The sequence below is a fragment of the Pristiophorus japonicus genome, chromosome 8 (assembly GCF_044704955.1).
Source record: "Pristiophorus japonicus isolate sPriJap1 chromosome 8, sPriJap1.hap1, whole genome shotgun sequence".
NCBI lineage: Eukaryota > Metazoa > Chordata > Chondrichthyes > Pristiophoridae > Pristiophorus > Pristiophorus japonicus.
The window spans coordinates 224,717,980-224,738,034 of record NC_091984.1 but is presented as its reverse complement, the minus strand read 5'-3'; the positions used below and the strand labels follow the sequence as shown (position 1 = coordinate 224,738,034).

The 20,055-nt window shown below is 45.1% G+C and overlaps 1 protein-coding gene across 3 annotated transcripts in view; it reads right to left on the bottom strand.

Annotated features, from left to right (window-relative positions):
• The window catches only part of acacb (acetyl-CoA carboxylase beta), a 221,639-nt gene that overhangs the window by 25,807 nt on the left and 175,777 nt on the right, over positions 1-20,055 (bottom strand). For all 3 annotated transcript variants that reach the window (XM_070887993.1, XM_070887994.1, XM_070887995.1), the window contains exons 45-46: positions 3,175-3,271; positions 1,065-1,200 (exon numbers count right to left, since the gene is read on the bottom strand). In XM_070887993.1, the coding sequence (XP_070744094.1) occupies positions 1,065-1,200; positions 3,175-3,271 (233 nt within the window). The remainder of the gene's footprint in view (positions 1-1,064; positions 1,201-3,174; positions 3,272-20,055) is intronic.

Below are 20,055 nucleotides of genomic sequence, written 5' to 3'. Positions count from 1 at the left end.
TCTGTGCATTATATTATGTAATCCTATGTGAATGGATAACAATGGAAACCCACAATTCGATTATCTACCTTTCTAATTGCTCACAATCTTCACAGACAAAGCCATATAAGATGTCACCTCATTGCACAGCTCCCAATTTCCTTTCTTATTCGTCTTTTATAACCTTTTGTTGCTGATTAATCTATGTGTTTCTTTTGTTATTTGCAGTATACTGCTCTGAAATCCTGTTCCTAGAGTATTGCTGTACCCTACGCAGAAGGCCAAATTTAGGCAACTATCGATCGACCACCAGACGAATTCCTTCTGTTATGGAGGTTGCACTGTATTTTTTTAATTGTTGATTAAAAACAAGGTGTGTGTAATGTATGCACCTGTGAGTATGCTCACAGGCTGATAGAGCTGTTGAGTTGGCAGTGGCTTAGCCAGTCACGTGATGTTCACAATACTCAATAAAACCTCAGCCAGTTGGGTTCGGGGAATCCACGATGAGGCAGGTGGTTGTGAGCCTGGTGGATGAACTGGTAATATGTAGTGTGATTGTTAACCTTTTTCTAATAAACCCACAAGTTCTTAATAGCAATGTGTTGCTATGAATTCTTAAGCAAAGAACCCATGAAGCTGGAACAGAATAAAAGGTTAACAAGGCAACCCATGATGAATTCCTGCTAAATATTTAATGGGTTATAATTGAATAGCTGGATGAAGGAAAATGGGTTGAAGGGACATGGGAGCAGGGTGGGTCAATGTGATTAGAACTATTTGTCCAAATGGTTGGGCTGAACAGTCTGTTTCCATGTTGTAACCTCTATGTATAAGTGCACTGCCTGGTGGGAGGGAAAGTATTTACAGCAATTGAATAGGAACTTATGGTAACAATAAAGTCATTTAGAATGTCATTCCCTTTTTAAAGCTGCTTGCTTGCCACACAATGGCCAATAAGGACTATGTCATTGCTTACATTACAGATACCATGCAACAATCTCTGTATAGCACACGGACATTACGGAGTCTTGTTATGCAGTTTTGGAAGTAACAGTTTGCTTTGATAAAACCACAGACCTTACCTTTCATTCCACCAGAAAACCCTCGCCAGTTAGCAAACACAATAAGGGGAAGCCGCTCTCGTTTGAAGTCCTTAATGACCTGTGCAGTTTTAAAAGCAGAGTCTGGAAACCACACCTGTCCAGCTTGCTGAACGATCTGTTAAATAAAACCGGAAAAGCCCATCAGCTGTATAAATTGAGGAAGGACTATTTGAGGGCTGCTGTAGCATATGACTCTCGCCAAAACAGGGTTGCAGAACTTGCCGTCAAAAAAACGGTGAGGCTAACAGCGCAAATCACATAGTAACTTCAGGCGAGGGCAGATGTGCGATTACACGCGAAAATCCAAAAGTTGCTGTCCGAGATGCGCCGCTCCGCCCTTAGCTTTGAAAAAATGACATCTCGCATGACGTTCCTCCACTTTCATGGTAGATACGAACTAAACTCGCCACAGAAAGTTAGGGCTTGTTCATTTCAGTCTAAGTACCCTCTTAATGGTGTGATATGTGTTAATTACTGCCAGCCAACCTCTCTGGCACAAAAACCTGACTACAGGTACAACGTCTGAAATCCGGAATCCTCGGGACTGAATCTGTGCCGGATTTTGGGATTTGCCGGATTTTGGACCTCGCTGCCAGCCGCTCCTCCGCGCTCGCCGAAATGTCCGGTTTTCGGACAATTCCGGTTTTCGGAGTTCTGGATTTAAGACATTGCACCTGTACTACAAGTGTGGAGTCTCATTCTTTCATTTTTTTTATATATATTTTTTCTTTCTGTCTCTTTTTTTCTTGCTCTCTTAATCCAATCTTTCCCTCTCTTTATTTCTCTTTCTGTACCTGATTTGACATTGAATTCACCATTCAATATTCAGACGTTGCGCTGTTCATTCCACAATCCTTCGATCTGATTGGTTAAGGAGGTCCACATTTGCGTGGCTTGTTCACTCAGTTCCCAGATGCCCTGTAGAGGGCGCCACAGTGTTTCCATCTCGCAATTCCAGCAACTTGCAGTGTAAAATATCATGGCGAGTAAATGGGGCAGGGCAAATCTAACTGATGTCAGGTCCCGTGCATTGATCAGTTACAGCAAATTCTGGGCCAGTCGTTGGTTTTCTGCCCCTGCTGTGCTGGTGTGCATGCACATTTCTTGGCAATTTGGAGAACTTAGATTTTATTTGTTTTCCCTATTTACTTCTCTTCTCCTGAAAGGTGACAACTTGCGCTGAATTATCCTTCCACCAATCCTGACAGCCTTCTGGCTTCTTGCCCAAGTAGACATTTTTCATGTTTTGAGCCCAGGCAGGGAGTGCCGACAGACTATTTTACTGGTCCAAGGGACCATTCTTCATGTGTGAAGCTAGAAAGTGAATGTTGGCCGGCCATTTGACCATGGAAGACTTCACAGTCAAGACTGATCTCTTACGCATCCAATGACTACATTAGCTTGCAGAATTCACTAGACTGTGATCAGGAGAAGATACACGTGCTGATTTCCTCCCTCCTTAGCTCAGGGTTACTAAAGCAAAATGCAGCACGTCAATTTTTGCCTAGCTAAGGTCAGCTATCTAAAGAGTTTTAAACACAAACACAAATCAGTTTAGGCAAAGGAGTCTACTTAAAATGACCTAATTTATAGGCAGCTTGTCCATCTCTATCTCTTCTCATCTATTCTATAAGCTTGTGTGTCAGCACCCTTGCTTCTGAGTCAGAAGGCTGTGAGTTCAAGTCTCACTCCAGAGACCACCATAAAAATCTAGCCTGACACTCAAGTGCAGTACTGAGGGAGTGCAACACTGTTGGAGGTGCCGTCTTTCGGATGAAATGTTAAACCGAGGCCTCTCAGGTGGATGTAAATGATCCTATGGCACTATTTCGAAGAAGAGCAAGGAAGTTATTCTCGGTGTCCTGGCCAATATTTATCCCTCACTCAAACAGATTACCTGGTCATTATCACACTGCTGTTTGTGGGAGCTTGCTGTGTGCAAATTGGCTGCTGTGTTTTGTACATTACAACAGTGACTAGAGTTCAAAATGTACTTCATTAGCTGTAAAGCGCTTTGGGATGTTCGGTGAAAGGCGCTATATAAATGCAAGTCTTTCTTTCTTTCACTGCTTCGCCAAAGTCTACTCACTTTTGATTCAGATTCCGGATCGGCTGGATCGGCTGGGTTTGTCAATTCAACGGTCCGAGTCTCCACTGCAATAACTCCCACAGGAATACCGCCTAACCTATGCAAGGTAATCAGACACTCAATTCAGGATCAGTCGAACTAGATCTTATTTGCTTTTGCAGTAGCTGGTGGATCTCCTGTAGCACTCCCCCAACCCACATTCTAAAATGTTAGTTAAGAGGTTACGCTGTTGCCAAAGAAGGACAGTGGAAACGTTATATGGGCACCCTCAAAGCCTCCCTGGTAAAGTGCGACATTACCACTGACACCTGGGAGACCCTGGCCGCAGACCGCCCGAGGTGGAAAAAGTCCATTCGGGAGGGTGTTGAGCTCTTCGAGTCTCAACGCAAAGAGCATGAAGAGGCCAGGCGCAGGCAGTGGAAGGAGCGCGTGGCAAACCAGCCCCACCGACCCCTTCCCTCGACGAATGTCTGTCCCACCTGTAATAGGGTCTGTGGCTCTCGTATTGGACTGTTCAGCCATCAAAGAACTCACTTTGGGAGTGGAAGCAAGTCCTCCTCGATTCCGAGGGATTGCCTATAATGATGATGATGCTGTTGCTGAAAGGATTCGGAAAGAAATTTGCGGCAGATGTGCTCAGAGACAGTGAACTTTATTGCTTCAAATTTTTCAAAAAACATTCTGAATTTGTTTTTTTTTAATGATAGACATATGGCATGTAATGTGCCCCTACTAGATACAGTATTTTATATATATATATATATATATATATGGATCTTCCATGGTGTTGCTCATGGATGAACCTTTTATTTTAAAAACAAAGAACATAAATAATGTTTTCCTCACCAACCATTAGTAGATAAAATATACATTTTATCATGCACCTTGCTGTAGTTTCAAAAGTAAATAATTTAATTTTCCTGTTGAAGTTACTGCTGATAAGAGTTCAAAATTGATACTTAGATTTGATTGTTTAAATTCTTTTTTAATCTGTCACCTTAACAGTCCCAATAGTGGCTTTTAGTGTCATCAGCGCTCAGACGTATTCAGTGGACATTAAGTCTTGTTGCCAATCATAAAAATATCCTGCTGTGTTATGTAACCCCCTTCTTCTTTCTCCCGCACCCCACACTCTAAAAAGTAGTGGTGTTATCAGGCTCAGACTACAGGCAGCCCGAACATTGCAAAATGACAGTAATTTATTCAGTGCTTTCAATATACAGTCTTATGATATATTTGTCTGCATAAAAGTTACTGCACTTCAAAAGTGGTTCATCGTGTGAAGCAGTTTGAGACATTCTGATGTGATAAGCTGCACTATATGTGCTGCAAGTATTTATAGTATAAATCTATCATATTTAAAACACTGGCTGCGATTTTAAGAACCTCGGCGGGTCCGTGGCAAGTCCTGAGCCCCCTGCTGTCTCCAGCCCAGCCTCTGAAATTAATTTACCAAGATTGGGCTTGTTAAGCCCACCCAATCAATTAGAGGAAGCGGGTCTGGTGACATCATTTGATGATGCGTCATCAGCTGGTTTCCTTAAAGGGACCATGGCCAACCTTCTTTTGACATTTGGGCTGTCAGTGTTCTACAGCATTGAGGTGCTGCAAACACTGGCCAACACTGCACCCAGGCTCTCCCATGACTCCATAAGCATACGGAGGGAGTCACAAACCATGGCTAAGTGTCTGTAAATAAACCACTAATGAATTTAATTGCCGCTACCTGTCAGGTCTGCTCAGCGCTGGCAGACCCGACATCAGGAAGGTCCAGTGTGCACATTTTGGCAGCAGATTCCCGACCCGCTGTCAATCATTTAAAATTTAACAGCTGACCCGCCACCCATCCCGTCCGTTGAGCGCCAGCAAAATTCCAACCTATAAATACATTCCCCATTGCAGCAACTGCACAGATGATGAATTGGAGTCCATTGAAAATATTTCATGGGCAAACTGAACTTTTGAAGTGCAGTAACTTTTATGTAGACAAATATATGATAAAAATGGATATTGAAGGCACTAAATAAATTACGGTCATTTTTCAGAGTTAGGGCTGCCTGTAGTTTTGAGTCTAATAACACCACTGCATTTTAGAGTGTGGGGGAGGGGAAGGAGGAAGAAGGGGGATACATAACACATCAGGATGCATGACATTTTTATGATTGGCACCAAGACTTAACTGTTCACTGAGTGCATCTGAGCACTGATGACACTAAAAGCCACTATTGGGACTGTTAAGGTAACACATTTTTTTAAATTAAACTGTTGTGTATCTGTAAAGCATACACTCCCATGTTCCGCCACCAGGGAGCGCATCCCTTGAAGTCCCAAGGGATCCCAGCATCTCTTGGGAGCACTGTATATAAGCCAGCCCCTAAGGCCTGTTACTCACTCTGGAGTGTCTTAATAAAGACTGTCACTGTTACTTTAACCTCATGCAGTCTCATCTGTGTTAGGAACATAATAACTGGCAACGAGTATACGAATCCAACGCAAAGATTCAGCAAACTGTGGGCATCCTGGAGAAGTTCTCGGAGGGTGAGGACTGGGAAGCCTATGTCGAACAGCTAGACCAGTACTTTGTAGCCAACGAGCTGGATGGAGAAGGAAGCGCTGCAAAAAGGAGAGCGGTCCTCCTCACAGTCTGCTGGGCACCGACCTACAGCCTCATAAAGAATCTTCTGGCTCCGGTGAAACCCACAGATAAGTCGTATGAGGAGCTGTGTACACTGGTTCGGGAGCATCTTAACCTGAGGGAGAGCGTGCTGATGACGAGGTATCGGTTCTACACGTGCCAGCGATCTGAAAGTCAGGAAATGGCGAGCTACGTCGCCGAGCTAAGGCGACTTTCAGGACAATGTGAGTTGGATGGCTACCTGGAGCAAATGCTCAGAGACTTTTTTGTACTGGGCATTGGCCACGAGACTATCCTACGAAAACTATTGACTGTAGAGATATCGACCCTCAGGAAGGCCATTGCGATAGCACAGGCGTTTATGTCCACCAGTGAAACACAAAACAAGTCTCTCAGCACATAAGTGCTAGCAATGTTCATAAATTAACCTGAACTGTGTTTGCGTGCAGAAATGTACAGGGCAGAAACCAAGAATCTGCAACTGCCAGCAGGCCTCAGCTGACGCAGATGACTCAGAGTCTGCAACAAAGGATGAATGCAAGGCAATTCACACCTTGTTGACATTGTGGAGGCTTCCATTGAGTCTATTCATGCCGCTTCAAAGAGTATGTTTGAAAGAGCTGTGGAACAATGGGGCACAAGCTGCAAGCTCTGCAAAACCTGCTAACCACCACGTGGCAGAGGAAGATCGGTCCATGGTGGATCAAAGCAATTTCGAGCCTCAGAGAGAGGAGGCAGATGCTGAAGTGCACGGGGTACACACATTTTCGACGGAATGTCCACCTATAATGCTAAATGTAAAATTGAATGGCTTACCCATAGCCATGGAACTGGACACTGGCGCTAGCCAATCCATCATGAGTAAAAAGATGTTTGAGAGACTGTGGTGCAACAAGGCACTCAGACCAGCCCTGAGCCCCATCCACACGAAACTTGTACGCCAAAGAGCTTATTACTGTCCTGGGAAGCGCCATGGTCAAGGTCACCTACGAGGGCACGGTGCACGAACTGCCACTCTGGATTGTCCCGGGCGATGGCCCCACACTGCTTGGAAGGAGCTGGCTGGGCAAAATCCGCTGGAACTGGGATGACATCCGAGTGCTATCACATGTCGATGAGGCCTCATGTATCCAGGTTCTTAACAAATTTCCTACCCTTTTTGAGCCAGGCATTGAAAACTTTTCCGGGGCAAAGGTGCGGATCCACTTGGTCCCAGAGGCAGGACCCATTCACCACAAGGCGCGAGCGGTACCTCACATGATGAGGGAGAGAGTGGAAAGCGAGCTGGACAGGCTGCAACGTGAGGGCATCAACTTCCCAGTGGAATTCAGCGAGTGGACCAGCCTGATTGTTCCAGTACTCAAAAGTGATGGCACGGTCAGGATTTACGGCGATTATAAAGTAACTATTAATCGTTTCTTGCTACTGGACCAATACTCGCTACCTAAGGCAGACGACCTATTTGCGATGCTGGCAGGAGGCAAGACATTCACCAAGCTCGACCTGACTTCGGCCTACATGACGCAGGAGCTGGAGGAGTCTTTGAAGGGCCTCACCTGCATCAGCACGCACAAGGGACTGTTCATCTACAACAGATGCCCATTTGGAATTCAGTCGGCTGCAGCGATCTTCCAGAGAAACATGGAGAGCCTACTCAAGTCGGTACCACGCACGGTAGTTTTTCAGGATGACATATTGGTCACGGGTCGGGACACCGTCCAGCACCTACAAAACCTGGAGGAGGTCCTCCAGCGATTGGATCGCGTAGGGCTGCGACTGAAGAGGTCGAAATGCGTCTTCATGGCAACAGAAGTGGAGTTTTTAGGGAGAAAGATCGCGGCGGACGGCATTCGGCCCACAGACGCCAAGACAAAGGCTATCAGGAACGCGCCCAGGCCACAGAACTTCATAGAGCTGCGGTCTTTCCTGGAACTCCTCAACTATTTTGGTAACTTCCTACTGGGGTTAAGCACCGTCTTAGAGCCCCTACATGTGTTATTGCGTAAAGGTGAGAACTGGGTATGGGGGGAAAAAAACAAGTAATTGCTTTTGAGAAAGCCAGAAACATGTTTAACTAATTTACTGGAATTCTTTGAGGATATAACGAGCATGGTGGATAGAGGTGTACCGATGGATGTGGTGTATTTAGATTTCCAAAAGGCATTCGATAAGGTGCCACATAAAAGGTTACTGCAGAAGATAAAGGTACGCGGAGTCAGAGGAAATGTATTAGCCTGGATAGAGAATTGGCTAACTAACAGAAAGCAGAGAGTCGGGATAAATGAGTCCTTTTCAGGTTGGAAATCGATGGTCAGTGGTGTGCCACAGGGATCGGTGCTGGGACCAAAACTGTTTACAATATATATAGATGACCTGGAAGAGGGGACAGAGTGTAGTGTAACAAAATTTGCAGATGACACAAAAATTAATGGAAAAGCGGGTTGTGTAGAGGACACAGAGAGGCTGCAAAGAGATTTAGATAGGTTAAGCTGTGAATGTTTAAAAATGTATAGAGACATTGAAGTTGAGAATGTGGGAATTGTATAGGGACAGTATAAGCTAACAAACAATTCATGGAGGAATAGCCATGACATCTCAGACTCGAGACTGCGAAATGTTACAACACTAACACATATTGAAACAAAACCCACAGCTTGCAGAAAAACCTCAAGGTCTTATTAAATCATGTTATTAACCTGAAACATTAACAGAAGGTCTTTGTTTAAAATCAGACCATACTTAGGTCAGCTTATGAGTGGACAAAGGGAAAGAGGGATCTAAGAGGATAGGCTGGACTAGGATGTCACTCTAGCCCTATCTTGTTATCTTTTATGTATAACCATCGTGCCTTTACAATGTAACGTCACTTTGTCCGTAGGAAGTGAGTGCGTTCGAACAGACTTGCATTCCTTCTGTCTGATAAAGTCCCCGATCGGGATTTGCTTTTTAAATAAAAGCTTGCTTTGTTTAAAGCACAAACGGTATTCGTTTCAGTAATTTTGCTGAACCAGATTGAGGTAAAAGAATCCAGAAATCAACATTTGGTGTCAGAAGTGGGATCTCAACGGACGACTGCCGAAAACTTGCGAATTAAGAGCCAGACTAGCCTTGGACGAGACGAGGTGAAAGTGACCACTGGAGTGAGTATGATTTCAATGCTGCTCCAGTTTCCCCCGGTTTCAAAAGTCTGAGGAAAGTTTAGCCACTCGCTGGTTCTCAGGTAGTGTCTGAACGAGATCCAGGACAATCTGGTGAATACTTTTCAAACTTAGAATAGGGATAGAGATAGGGAAATTGCGCGGTGACGCAAACCAAGCAGCGACTTGGAAAGATAGGTTATAGTTAGAGCTAGATAGGGATAGATGATCAATCATGGATCCAAAAATTAATAGGAAAGAAAAGAGACTCTTGTGAACGTCTGTTTAAATGAGAAATGCTTCTGTGATTTTTACTGTAAAAAAAAAGCCGGGGAGTTGTGGTTTGTTTTAGCTCCACCTACTTTTTCAAACAGAATGTAAGTTTTTTTTAACCCTTCGTAGTGTTGTCCTGTATGTGGGAAGTTTAAGAGTGTGAACCTTATTGAATTACGTATATTCGGATGATAAGTTACGGAGCCAGGAAATGCACAAAGGATAGGTTTGTTGAGTAAAAAAAAAAGAAAAAAATACATGGTCCCGGTGGTTAAAAAAAAAAAGGATTTAACATGCTCACTTACTTGTCGAAAGAAAACATTCAGAGAAGGCACAGCAAAACAACTGAGATGGATTCAAAAGGATTCAAAAAAATATATATTATATTAAATAACACGACCTTGAGGCTGGAACAATTGAGATAATGAAAAGCAGTCCACAGCCTACGTGCCAGACTTCTCTCTAGTTATGGAAAAGACAAAAAAAAAGTAACGTACTAAATAGGTGCTGAAAAAAAAATGTTCTGAGATTTTAAATTATGAGAAAAATTCCACTGCAGTCTAAAAAAAAAATCACTCCTGTCCAGTTGGCAGAAAAACTCCATTAAATTAGGGCTTTCATTGACTGATTGGATTTAAACTGCGCAGTGACACGAAAGGATAGGGAAATTTGGAGACTAAAAGAAATTAAATAAGGCTCATAAGAAATCAAATTTAGAAAATTAGGCTCACAGGGAATTAAGTAAGGCTTATGGGGAATTAAATAGAGGATAGGTGTTCAAGTCAGGTGTGACGTCGACCTCGTATATCACTTGGCCCGTCTAGGCACTGATTGAATTTAAATTACGCAGCAACTCGAAAGGTAGGGCTGACGCAGACGCGCAGCAGCGTAAAACGCGTAGCGACGCGAGACGTGCGGCGGCGCGAGCGTGCGGCCGAGTGAAGGAGGGCTGACGCAGACGTGCAGCAGCGTGGAACGCGTAGCGGCGCGGGACGTGTAGCGGCGCGAGCGCGCGGCCGAGTGAACGTGGGACGACGCGAACGCGCAGCAACGTGAACCGCGGGGTGATATCAAAGTCAGTGCTGGTTTCAGTAAGTCTCTGTTTATTTTAAGTGTTTTAAAGTGTTTCAAATCGCGCGGCGACACGAACTGCGGGGCGACGCGGAAGTCAGTGTTAGCTTTAGTAAAGTCTGTTTATTTTGAGTTTGTTCAAAGTCAGTGTTAGTTTCAGTAAAGTCTGTGTTTATTTTAAGTTTGTTCAAATCGCACGACGACGCGAACGCATAACGACACAGTAATTAGAGTCAGTTTAAATACGAGGGGCAGTGTGAAAATGGGTAATCAGTTGGATAAAACAACGGATGCGGATAGTCCGCTACAAAAGTTATGTGAGGAATTCCCTGAAAGAGCTGAAGACTTTAGAAAATTATCAGGAGCCCTGAACAAATTATTAGGAGATGACCAGTGGCCTCTAGGTGGCACTAGAAGCGTAGAGGTAGCAAAAATAGCACAGGGATTGTCAAAAATTAAAAGATGCATCACTTCTGTCAAGTTGGCAAATAAATGCTATTAAATTGGGACTCTCATTGACAGATGGAACACATGTTAAAACTGTAGACGTCTTAAAAAAAAGAATGTGCGCACGAGAAACTTAGTAAGAGATCCTCTGGGACCTCTGAGAATGGTATTGACCGACTACGTAGTCAAATGGCTGGCTTTGTGTTAACCGAGGCTGGTGATGAAATTGATGAGTGGTCACTGACTCAACGCCCAACGGCGCCTCCCGCACCCCCTGGCCCCTTGCTCCAGTCCTCTTCCCAACACCCTCCACCTTACACTCCGGCGAGAGGAGTTAAAAATAACCCCATACCACCAAAGCAACAAACCCAAACTGACTCCTCATCCTCTGATAGCGATTCGGATCCCCAGTTCACAAGCAATATAGCCGAAAGGACCAGATCTCACACTCGAAAGGGCAGAACTAGATCTCGATATCACAGACAGTCCCGTAAATCTACCAGTCCAAGTTGTGAAAGACATAGCAAACACCCCCGCCGATCGAGACGCAGAACTGTCAAGCAGTCAGACAGCTCCGAAACATCCTCCGACCTAGAAATGATTTCCAAGATCCCAAAATCCCGACACCAATTCCCTGTCAGACCAATGCCAAACCCTGATGCACAACAAGCTGCAGACCACCCCACTATAGATGTCTATGTGATCTTCGAACAACTATTCGATTGCTCACACTATCCGGACAAATGGAAAGGGCAGTTAGATATTATTGGCAGGAATAGAAAGGGGAGGGGGGAGGTGCACCCCCAACCCGGGTCAAGACTGAATATGTGACTAGAAAGGAAGAGCCATCTCGGGAGGAAGGATCAATAGAACCGCAGTGTTGCATACAGGATTGGATGGATAAGCAAGGATACGGTTATACTAAACAACCAAACGGCCCGAGCCCTGCTAATAAACCTCCCTATTGTCCCCGGCATGGTATGGGAAGAGGCCGGGACTGGGTAAGAGGAATTGACTGTTTTAATTGTGGGCAGGAAGGACATTGGAATAAAAATTGCCCCTACCGTCAGCATGGAAAAGGAAGAGGAGGAAGAGGAGGGGGGCAAGGGGGGAGAGGAGGATCTTACACTAACTTCTCCCAGAACAACCCCTTTGGTCAATTGTCCCCCGATTGACTATGCAGCTTGATTGTGCAGGGATCCTCCCCGGACGACGAACCAATGATATTGTTAAAAATTCTGAATGAGTGGCAACCCTTTTTGATAGATACGGGAGCTTTCATGTCTTCTGTACAATCAAAGCTTAAACTCCCTGCCTCTACTGAAACACAGGAACTTTCAGGATTCCTGGGACAAATCTCGACATTCCCGGTGTCAGAACCGGTTAAAATGGGTTACCAGGAAGAATCGGTGGAACATCGATTTGTTATCACAACCAATCTGGACTGTAACTTGATGGCTAGAGACGTCCTCTGCAAATTCTAGTTGCATTCGGAGTGTGGAGATGATGGGATTATTGTAAAACAAGGAACCCTTAAGCGGCAGTATTATACCACTAGAACCCCTCAGTGGTGGTCTCTGGACCTGCCGCAGGCACCCTATCACGTGACCCTAGCATACGATCCCAGTGGAAAGAATCAGGACCTGCAGAACTTTTATCAGGATCACGAAGGGGAAGTGAAGGAAATTCTATTAAGGGCTAGAGTGACTGGTCCGGAAGGGAAGGCAGATTTTGTGGAAATGGACAGCCCCCAACGGTGGCACCACATATTACTCGTGAAGTATTACCTCCCCACCACGCTAAAGATTTGGGAGTTATGGTGCGCCAGGCTATAGACGAGGCTGACCCTACCAGCCGGGATGTGCAAATTGTAAAACATGGCCGAACAGTCCAATTCCACGGGGACCCCGAGAAGGTCTTAACGACTCTGCAGCATCATACTGGCTCTGAGATACCTGACTATGTGGATCCTCATGTGTGGGCAGAGGACCCCTCCCAAGTGGGTTATCACAGGCAATACCGAATATCCACCGAGCTTTGGAGGCTAGCCGAGTCGAACCAATTTGCCAATTTCCAGTCCCTAGCACGGCTAAACAAATGCGACAGTGTTTGGGGATGATCAATTATTGCAGATCCTGGATCCCTAATGTTGCCCTGATGACTAAGCACCTCACCCCATATACAAATAAGTAAGGCAGCTTTGAAATAGAAACCGTAGACGTCCAAGCCTTTAAGGAACTAAAGACAGCCCTGCTGCCCTCTATGACCGGCCCTTTCAACTGTATTGTACAATTCTGAAAGACTGTGCTACCGTTGTCTTAACACATCTCACTCCGTAGCTGCCCTCCTGGGCCAACTGCAGACTCAACACCTTACCATGGCCAGGCAAAGCAGATATGAGATCTACTTACTAAACAATCCTAAGCTGACCTTTCGGCACTGTACTGCAATTAATCCGGCCTGTTTTCTTACTGAGCCACCCCAAGATGAGGAAGAACCCAGTCATGATTGTTTATCTTTAATTCAAGAGGCCACATCAGTCAGGGAAGATGTTGACGGAAGTTCTTCTATTAATCCAGAAGGTACACGAATCTCAGGATACGCCATAGTAAACCAGGAGAATCAGGTCTTGGAATCTGCCGCTTTTGAAACCGCCTATTCTGCCCAACAAGCTGAACTATTCGCCCTCACCCGAGCCTGTATCTTGGCCAAAGACCTCAAAGTCAATATCTATACCGACTCTAGGTATGCCTTTGGGGTGGCCCATGATTTCGGACAATTATGGAAAAATAGGGGATTCCTAGCCTCACAGGGGAATGAGATATCCCATAAGCAACTAGTATCTGATTTGTTGCAAGCCCTCATGCTCCCCAAGCACATTGCCGTTGTTAAATGTACTGCCCACACTACCGGAAATTCTCTGGTTGATATAAGGAATCGTTGTGCTGACCAAGAGGCTAAACGGGCCTCTTGTGACCAACAGATGGTAGTGCCCAAAATGATGAGTCAGACTAAAAATCCTGCGAAGGATAAGTTAGCCTCGGAAAAACCAATGCCAACCATCCAAGATGTTATCAAAGCACAGGAGGACGCTCCTGAAAAAGATAAACTGTTGTGGAAATATTATGGATGTACTTATGACAATGTTTCTAAACTCTGGACCACTCCCGCGGAACAGACTTGCATGTCTGATGAGTTGGCTCTATGGGTTATTGAATGTATGCATTTTGCTACTCATTGTGGAGCAAGGACCACGAGTGACACACTTTTGGCTACTTGGTGGCACCCTAGACTCCAGGCACTCACCCAGAACATCAGTAGTCGTTGCCTGGTTTGCCAGCAACATAATCCAGGGAAGGGAGTCCCCTGTGATTGGGGTAAAACGCCCCTACCCGAAGGTCCCTTTGAGACATTTCAGTTGGACTACATTGAGTTGCAAAAAGTTCAGTGTTACAAATATGTGTTCGTAATAGTAGATGTGTTTAGCAGATGGATTGAAGCCTACCCTACCCTGGACAATAAGGCTCAAACTGTTGTTAAGGTGTTAATGAGGGAAATTGTTCCTAGATATGGTATCTCAGCTCGACTGATGACCACCTATGTTCTTTCTCTGACTCAGGCTCTGCGACTAGCTCACAACCAGGTTCAAGATGCTCACCTCGACCTCCCAGTTTTACCCGAATTGTCCCTCGTGGCACCAGGGAAGTATGGATTCGGAAGGGATTAGAGCCACAATGGGAGGGGCCTTTTCAGGTGTTACTCACTACCCCCACTGCAGCCAAGGTTGAGGGGAAAAGTGCCTGGGTTCACCTGCACCACTGCAAGCTCACCACCCTCTAACGAACCTATTTTACTGGTTATTCTAACTCCTGTTTCTGTTCCAGACTTCCTCTTCTCCATAGCTGAACAAGGCCGTTGGCATCCTAATTGGAACGTGGACCAGTTTGAACTTTTACCCGTAGTGATAGACAGCCAGCTACACTGACGGTGACCTGAGAAGAGAGACGGGAAAACTGAACTCTTCTAATCAGCAAAATAATTGGACTATTTATCTGAATCCTGAGCCATAAGATGAAACTGTCTGTATGCCACAGTCTGTATAATAGTGTTGATATATGACAGTTTCGGCGCATGGGAGGGGAGACAGAGACGAGAGCTCCATGTAAACACCTTTTTGTACATGTCTTATGTTTATGCGCAAAATGGGAACTTTTCTAGATGTTGGGTGTGTTCACATTCCCTATACATTCCCTATACATTCCCTATACATTCCAAAGGGGGAATTCCTTTGCGCCCCGTTCCACTAACCCTAACTGAGACTGTCAGATGGATTCAGAGCCAAACTATCACAAGAGGAGGGGTGCCAATACAATACTGCTGAAGCTCTGGAGGGCATCACAGCTGAAATGGTAGCAATAAGGACCGTAGCATTACAAAACCGAATGGCCCTCGATTACCTGTTAGCTGAGAAAGGGGGAACGTGTGCCCTGATAGGGTCTGAATGTTGCACTTACATTCCTGAGAGTTCAGAAAACATAACCAATCTCACTGATCACATAAGAAGGAAGGTGAAGAAGTTATCCACACCAGCAGAAGGATCTAGCTGTTTTGATTGGCTATCAGATGGATCTTGGAGATCCTATCTAATTGTGGGTTGCCTTAACCTTTGTTGTAAAGTAATGATGGCAAGGTTAGAAAACCCTCTTGTGGTCAAGGGCTCCCGAGTTATGATCCAACGAACTAAAGAACTACTCGACACTAACAACAATATGATTCAGGAAATAGAGTGTGAACGGATGAATGCGATACTCCTAGAATGATCCTAAGTGTTATCATGGAATGATAAAAGGGGGGAATGTGAATGTTTAAAAATGTATAGAGACATTGAAGTTGAGAACGTGGGAATTGTATAGGGACAGTATAAGCTAACAAACAATTCATGGAGGAATAGCCATGACATCTCAGACTCGAGACTGCGAAATGTTACAACACTAACACATATTGAAACAAAACCCACAGCTTGCAGAAAAACCTCAAGGTCTTATTAAATCATGTTATTAACCTGAAACATTAACAGAAGGTCTTTGTTTAAAATCAGACCATACTTAGGTCGGCTTATGAGTGGACAAAGGGAAAGAGGGATCTAAGAGGATAGGCTGGACTAGGATGTCACTCTAGCCCTATCTTGTTATCTTTTGCCGAAAATGTATAACCATCGTGCCTTTACAATGTAACGTCACTTTGTCCGTAGGAAGTGAGTGCGTTCGAACAGACTTGCATTCCTTCTGTCTGATAAAGTCCCCGATCGGGATTTGCTTTTTAAATAAAAGCTTGCTTTGTTTAAAGCACAAACGGTATTCGTTTCAGTAATTTTGCTGAACCAGATTGAGGTAAAAGAATCCAGAAATCAACAGGGATCGGTGCTGGGACCAAAACTGTTTACAATATATATAGATGACCTGGAAGAGGGGACAGAGTGTAGTGTAACAAAATTTGCAGATGACACAAAGATTAATGGAAAAGCGGGTTGTGTAGAGGACACAGAAAGGCTGCAAAGAGATTTAGATAGGTTAAGCGAATGGGCTAAAGTTTGGCAGATGGAATACAATGTCGGAAAATGCGAGGTCATCCACCTTGGCAAAAAAAACAGTAAAAGGGAATATTATTTGAATGGGGAGAAATTACAACATGCTGCGGTGCAGAGGGACCTGGGGGTCCTTGTGCATGAAACTCGTTTTGGAGTTCACCTGCAAAAACATAAAACATTAAACGGTGCCACCCGACCTGGGTGACACTCCAGACATTTACAAGGCCCTTTTTTTTCCCCCCCTTTTTTTTTTTTTTTGTGTTTTTCTTTTTTTGGTTTTTTTTTTTGGGCACTAAAATCACATTTTTCCAGTGCCCCCTATAAAAGGGAAGGGGACACTAAAAGCACCGGCAATTAAAACAAATTAAACTTTAAAACGTAAAATCAAATTAAAATTTGGTTGCCGGGCGTGATGATGCACTCCAGTCCCTCCGGTGCCCCTCCTTGTGCATGAATCCCAAAAAGTTAGTTTGCAGGTGCAGCAGGTAATCAGGAAGGCGAATGGAATGTTGGCCTTCATTGAGAGAGGGATGGAGTACAAAAGCAAGGAGGTCCTGCTGCAACAGTACAGGGTATTGGTGAGGCCGCACCTGGAGTACTGCATGCAGTTTTGGTCACCTTACTTAAGGAAGGATATACTAGCTTTGGAGGGGGTATACTAGCTTTGGAGACGATTCACCAGGCTGATTCCGGAGATGAGGGGGTTACCTTATGATGATAGATTGAGTAGACTGGGTCTTTACTCGTTGGAGTTCAGAAGGATGAGGGGTGATCTTATAGAAACATTTAAAATAATGAAAGGGATAGACAAGATAGAGGCAGAGAGGTTGTTTCCACTGGTCGGGGAGACTAGAACTAGGGGGCACAGCCTCAAAATACGGGGGAGCCAATTTAAAACCGAGTTGAGAAGGAATTTCTTCTTCCAGAGGTTTGTGAATCTGTGGAATTCTATGCCCAAGGAAGCAGTTGAGGCTAGCTCATTGAATGTATTCAAATCACAGATAGATAGATTTTTAACCAATAAGGGAATTAAGGGTTATGGGGAGTGGGTGGGTAAGTGGAGCTGAGTCCACGGCCAGATCAGCCATGATCTTGTTGAATAGCGGAGTAGGCTCGAGGGGCTAGATGGTCTACTCCTGTTCCTAATTCTTATGTTCTTATGCTCCAACAAGCTCCTTGTATTGTAAAACCCGTGTAAAAGACTTGTGCTAGCATGTGATGCATCGTCGTACGGAGTCGGGTGTGTATTACAACAAGCTAACGTTGCGGGGAAGTTGCAACCTGTCGCCTATGCTTCCAGGAGCTTGTCTAAGGCCAAGAAGGCCTACAGCATGATTGAGAAAGAGGTATTAGCGTGTGTGTTCGGGGTAAAGAAAATGCATCAGTACCTGTTTGGCCTGAAACCGATCACAAGCCCCTCATATCCCTGTTCGCTGAAAACAAGGGGATAAATACTAATGCCTCAGCCCACATACAAAGGTGAGCGCTCGCGCTATCAGCGTATAACTATACCATCCGCCACAGACCAGGCACCAAGAACGGTGCGGATGCTCTCAGTTGGCTACCATTGCCCACCACGGGGGTGGAAATGGCGCAGCCTGTAAACTTGTTGATGGTGGCTCAGCCCGCAGATTTGTTGATGGTCATGGAAACGTTTGAAAATGATAAATCACCTGTCATGGCCCGCCAGATTAGGACTTGGACCAGCCAAGATCCTCTGCTGTTCCTAGTAAAAAAACTGTGTACTGCATGGTAGCTGGGCCAGCATCCCCGTTGAAATGCAAGAGCTAATCAAACCGTTCCAGCGGCGAAAGGATGAACTGTCCATTCAGGCAGACTGCCTGTTGTAGGGTAACCGCGTAGTGCTACCCAAAAAGGGCAGGGAGACGTTCATCTCGGATCTCCACAGCACACACCCGGGCAGAGTAATGATGAAAGCGATAGCCAGATCCCACGTGTGGTGGCCCGGTATCGACTTAGAGTCCTGTGTATGGCAATGCAGTGTGTGTGTTCAGTTGAGCAACGCATCCAGAGAGGCACCACTAAGTTTGTGGTCCTGGCCCTCCAGACCATGGTCGAGGATCCATGTCGACTATGCGGGCCCGTTTCTCAGTAAAATGTTCCTGGTGGTGATAGATGCTTTTTCAAGATGGATTGAATGTGAAATAATGTCGGGAAGCACCGCCAACGCCACCATTGAAAGCCTGAGGGCCATGTTTGCCACCCACGGCCTGCCTGACATACTGGTCAGTGACAACGGGCCATGTTTCACCAGTGCCGAATTTAAAGAATTCATGACCCGCAATGGGATCAAACATGTCACCTTGGCCCCGTTTAAACCAGCCTCCAATGGGCAGGCAGAGCAGGCAGTACAAACAATCAAACAAAGCCTCAAACGAGTCACAGAAGGCGCACTCCAAACCCGCCTGTCCCGAGTACTGCTCAGCTACCGCATGAGACCCTACTTGCTCACAGGAGTGCCCCCCGGCTGAGCTACTCATGAAAAGGACACTTAAAACCAGACTCCCACTGGTTCACCCCAACCTGCATGATCAGGTAGACAGCCAGCAGCAGTAACAAAATGTAAACGATGGTCGCGCCACTGTGTCATAGGAAATTGATCTGAATGACCCTGTGTATGTGCTAAACTATGGACATGGTCCCAAGTGGATCGCGGGCACGGTGATAGCTAAAGAAGGGAGTAGGGTGTTTGTAGTCAAACTAGACAATGGACAAATTTGCAGAAAGCACCTGGACCAAACGAGGCTGTGGTTCAAAGACTGCCCTGAACAACCCACAGCAGACACCACACCAGACCAGGAAATCGAACCCATCACGCCCAACAAGGCCAGGCTCACCCAGCAGCCCTACAGGGCCAACAACACGCCAGACCAGCGAGGGCACAGACAACACATCAGAACAGACATTTGTAACGAGGCGGTCCACCAGGGAAAGAAAGGCTCCCGACTGCCTCACCTTGTAAATAGTTTTCTCTTTGACTTTGGGGGGGGGGGGGGGAGCGGAGTGATGTTGTGTATCTGTAAAACATGCACTCCCATGTTCCGCCACCATGGAGCGCATCGCCTGAAGTCCCAAGGAATCCCAGCATCCCTTGGGAGTACTGTATATAAGCCTATTATTCACTCTGGAGTGTCTTAATAAAGACTGAGGTCACTGTTACTTTAACCTCCCTGTGTGCAGTCTCATCTGTGTTCAGAACACAATATAAACAATCAACCCTAAGTAGGTATCAATTTAGAGGTAACTTCAACAGGAAAATTGTATGGAATTGTTTACTTTTGAAACTACAGCAAGGTGTACGATTTATTCGGGTACAATGTATATTTTATCTACTAATAGTTTCGGGGCAAACTGCACTCCATAGCAAACAAGCCACGATGTTGAGTATTTGGGGAGTTCCAATTCCCCTTATACTTTGAGTATTTAATTTAGTTTATTGAAGAATCTAGGTGAAGATCCAAGGCCTATAGTGCAAAATGCCACCAAGATTAAAACTATAGGAGTGAAGATGAAGTTAAATCAACAAATAGTGATTCGATGATTTTTGAGTTTGGGTATATTGTAGGAAGAAGGCAAGACTGAGGGATAGCATGAGTTAGAGTAGGAAATGGTGCAACGAATCTTGATTTCAACACAGTAAATCCGTCGAGACTACATCATGCTACTTGTGGAATAAATGTAACACATGGAGGAGGAAGTGCATGAAGCAC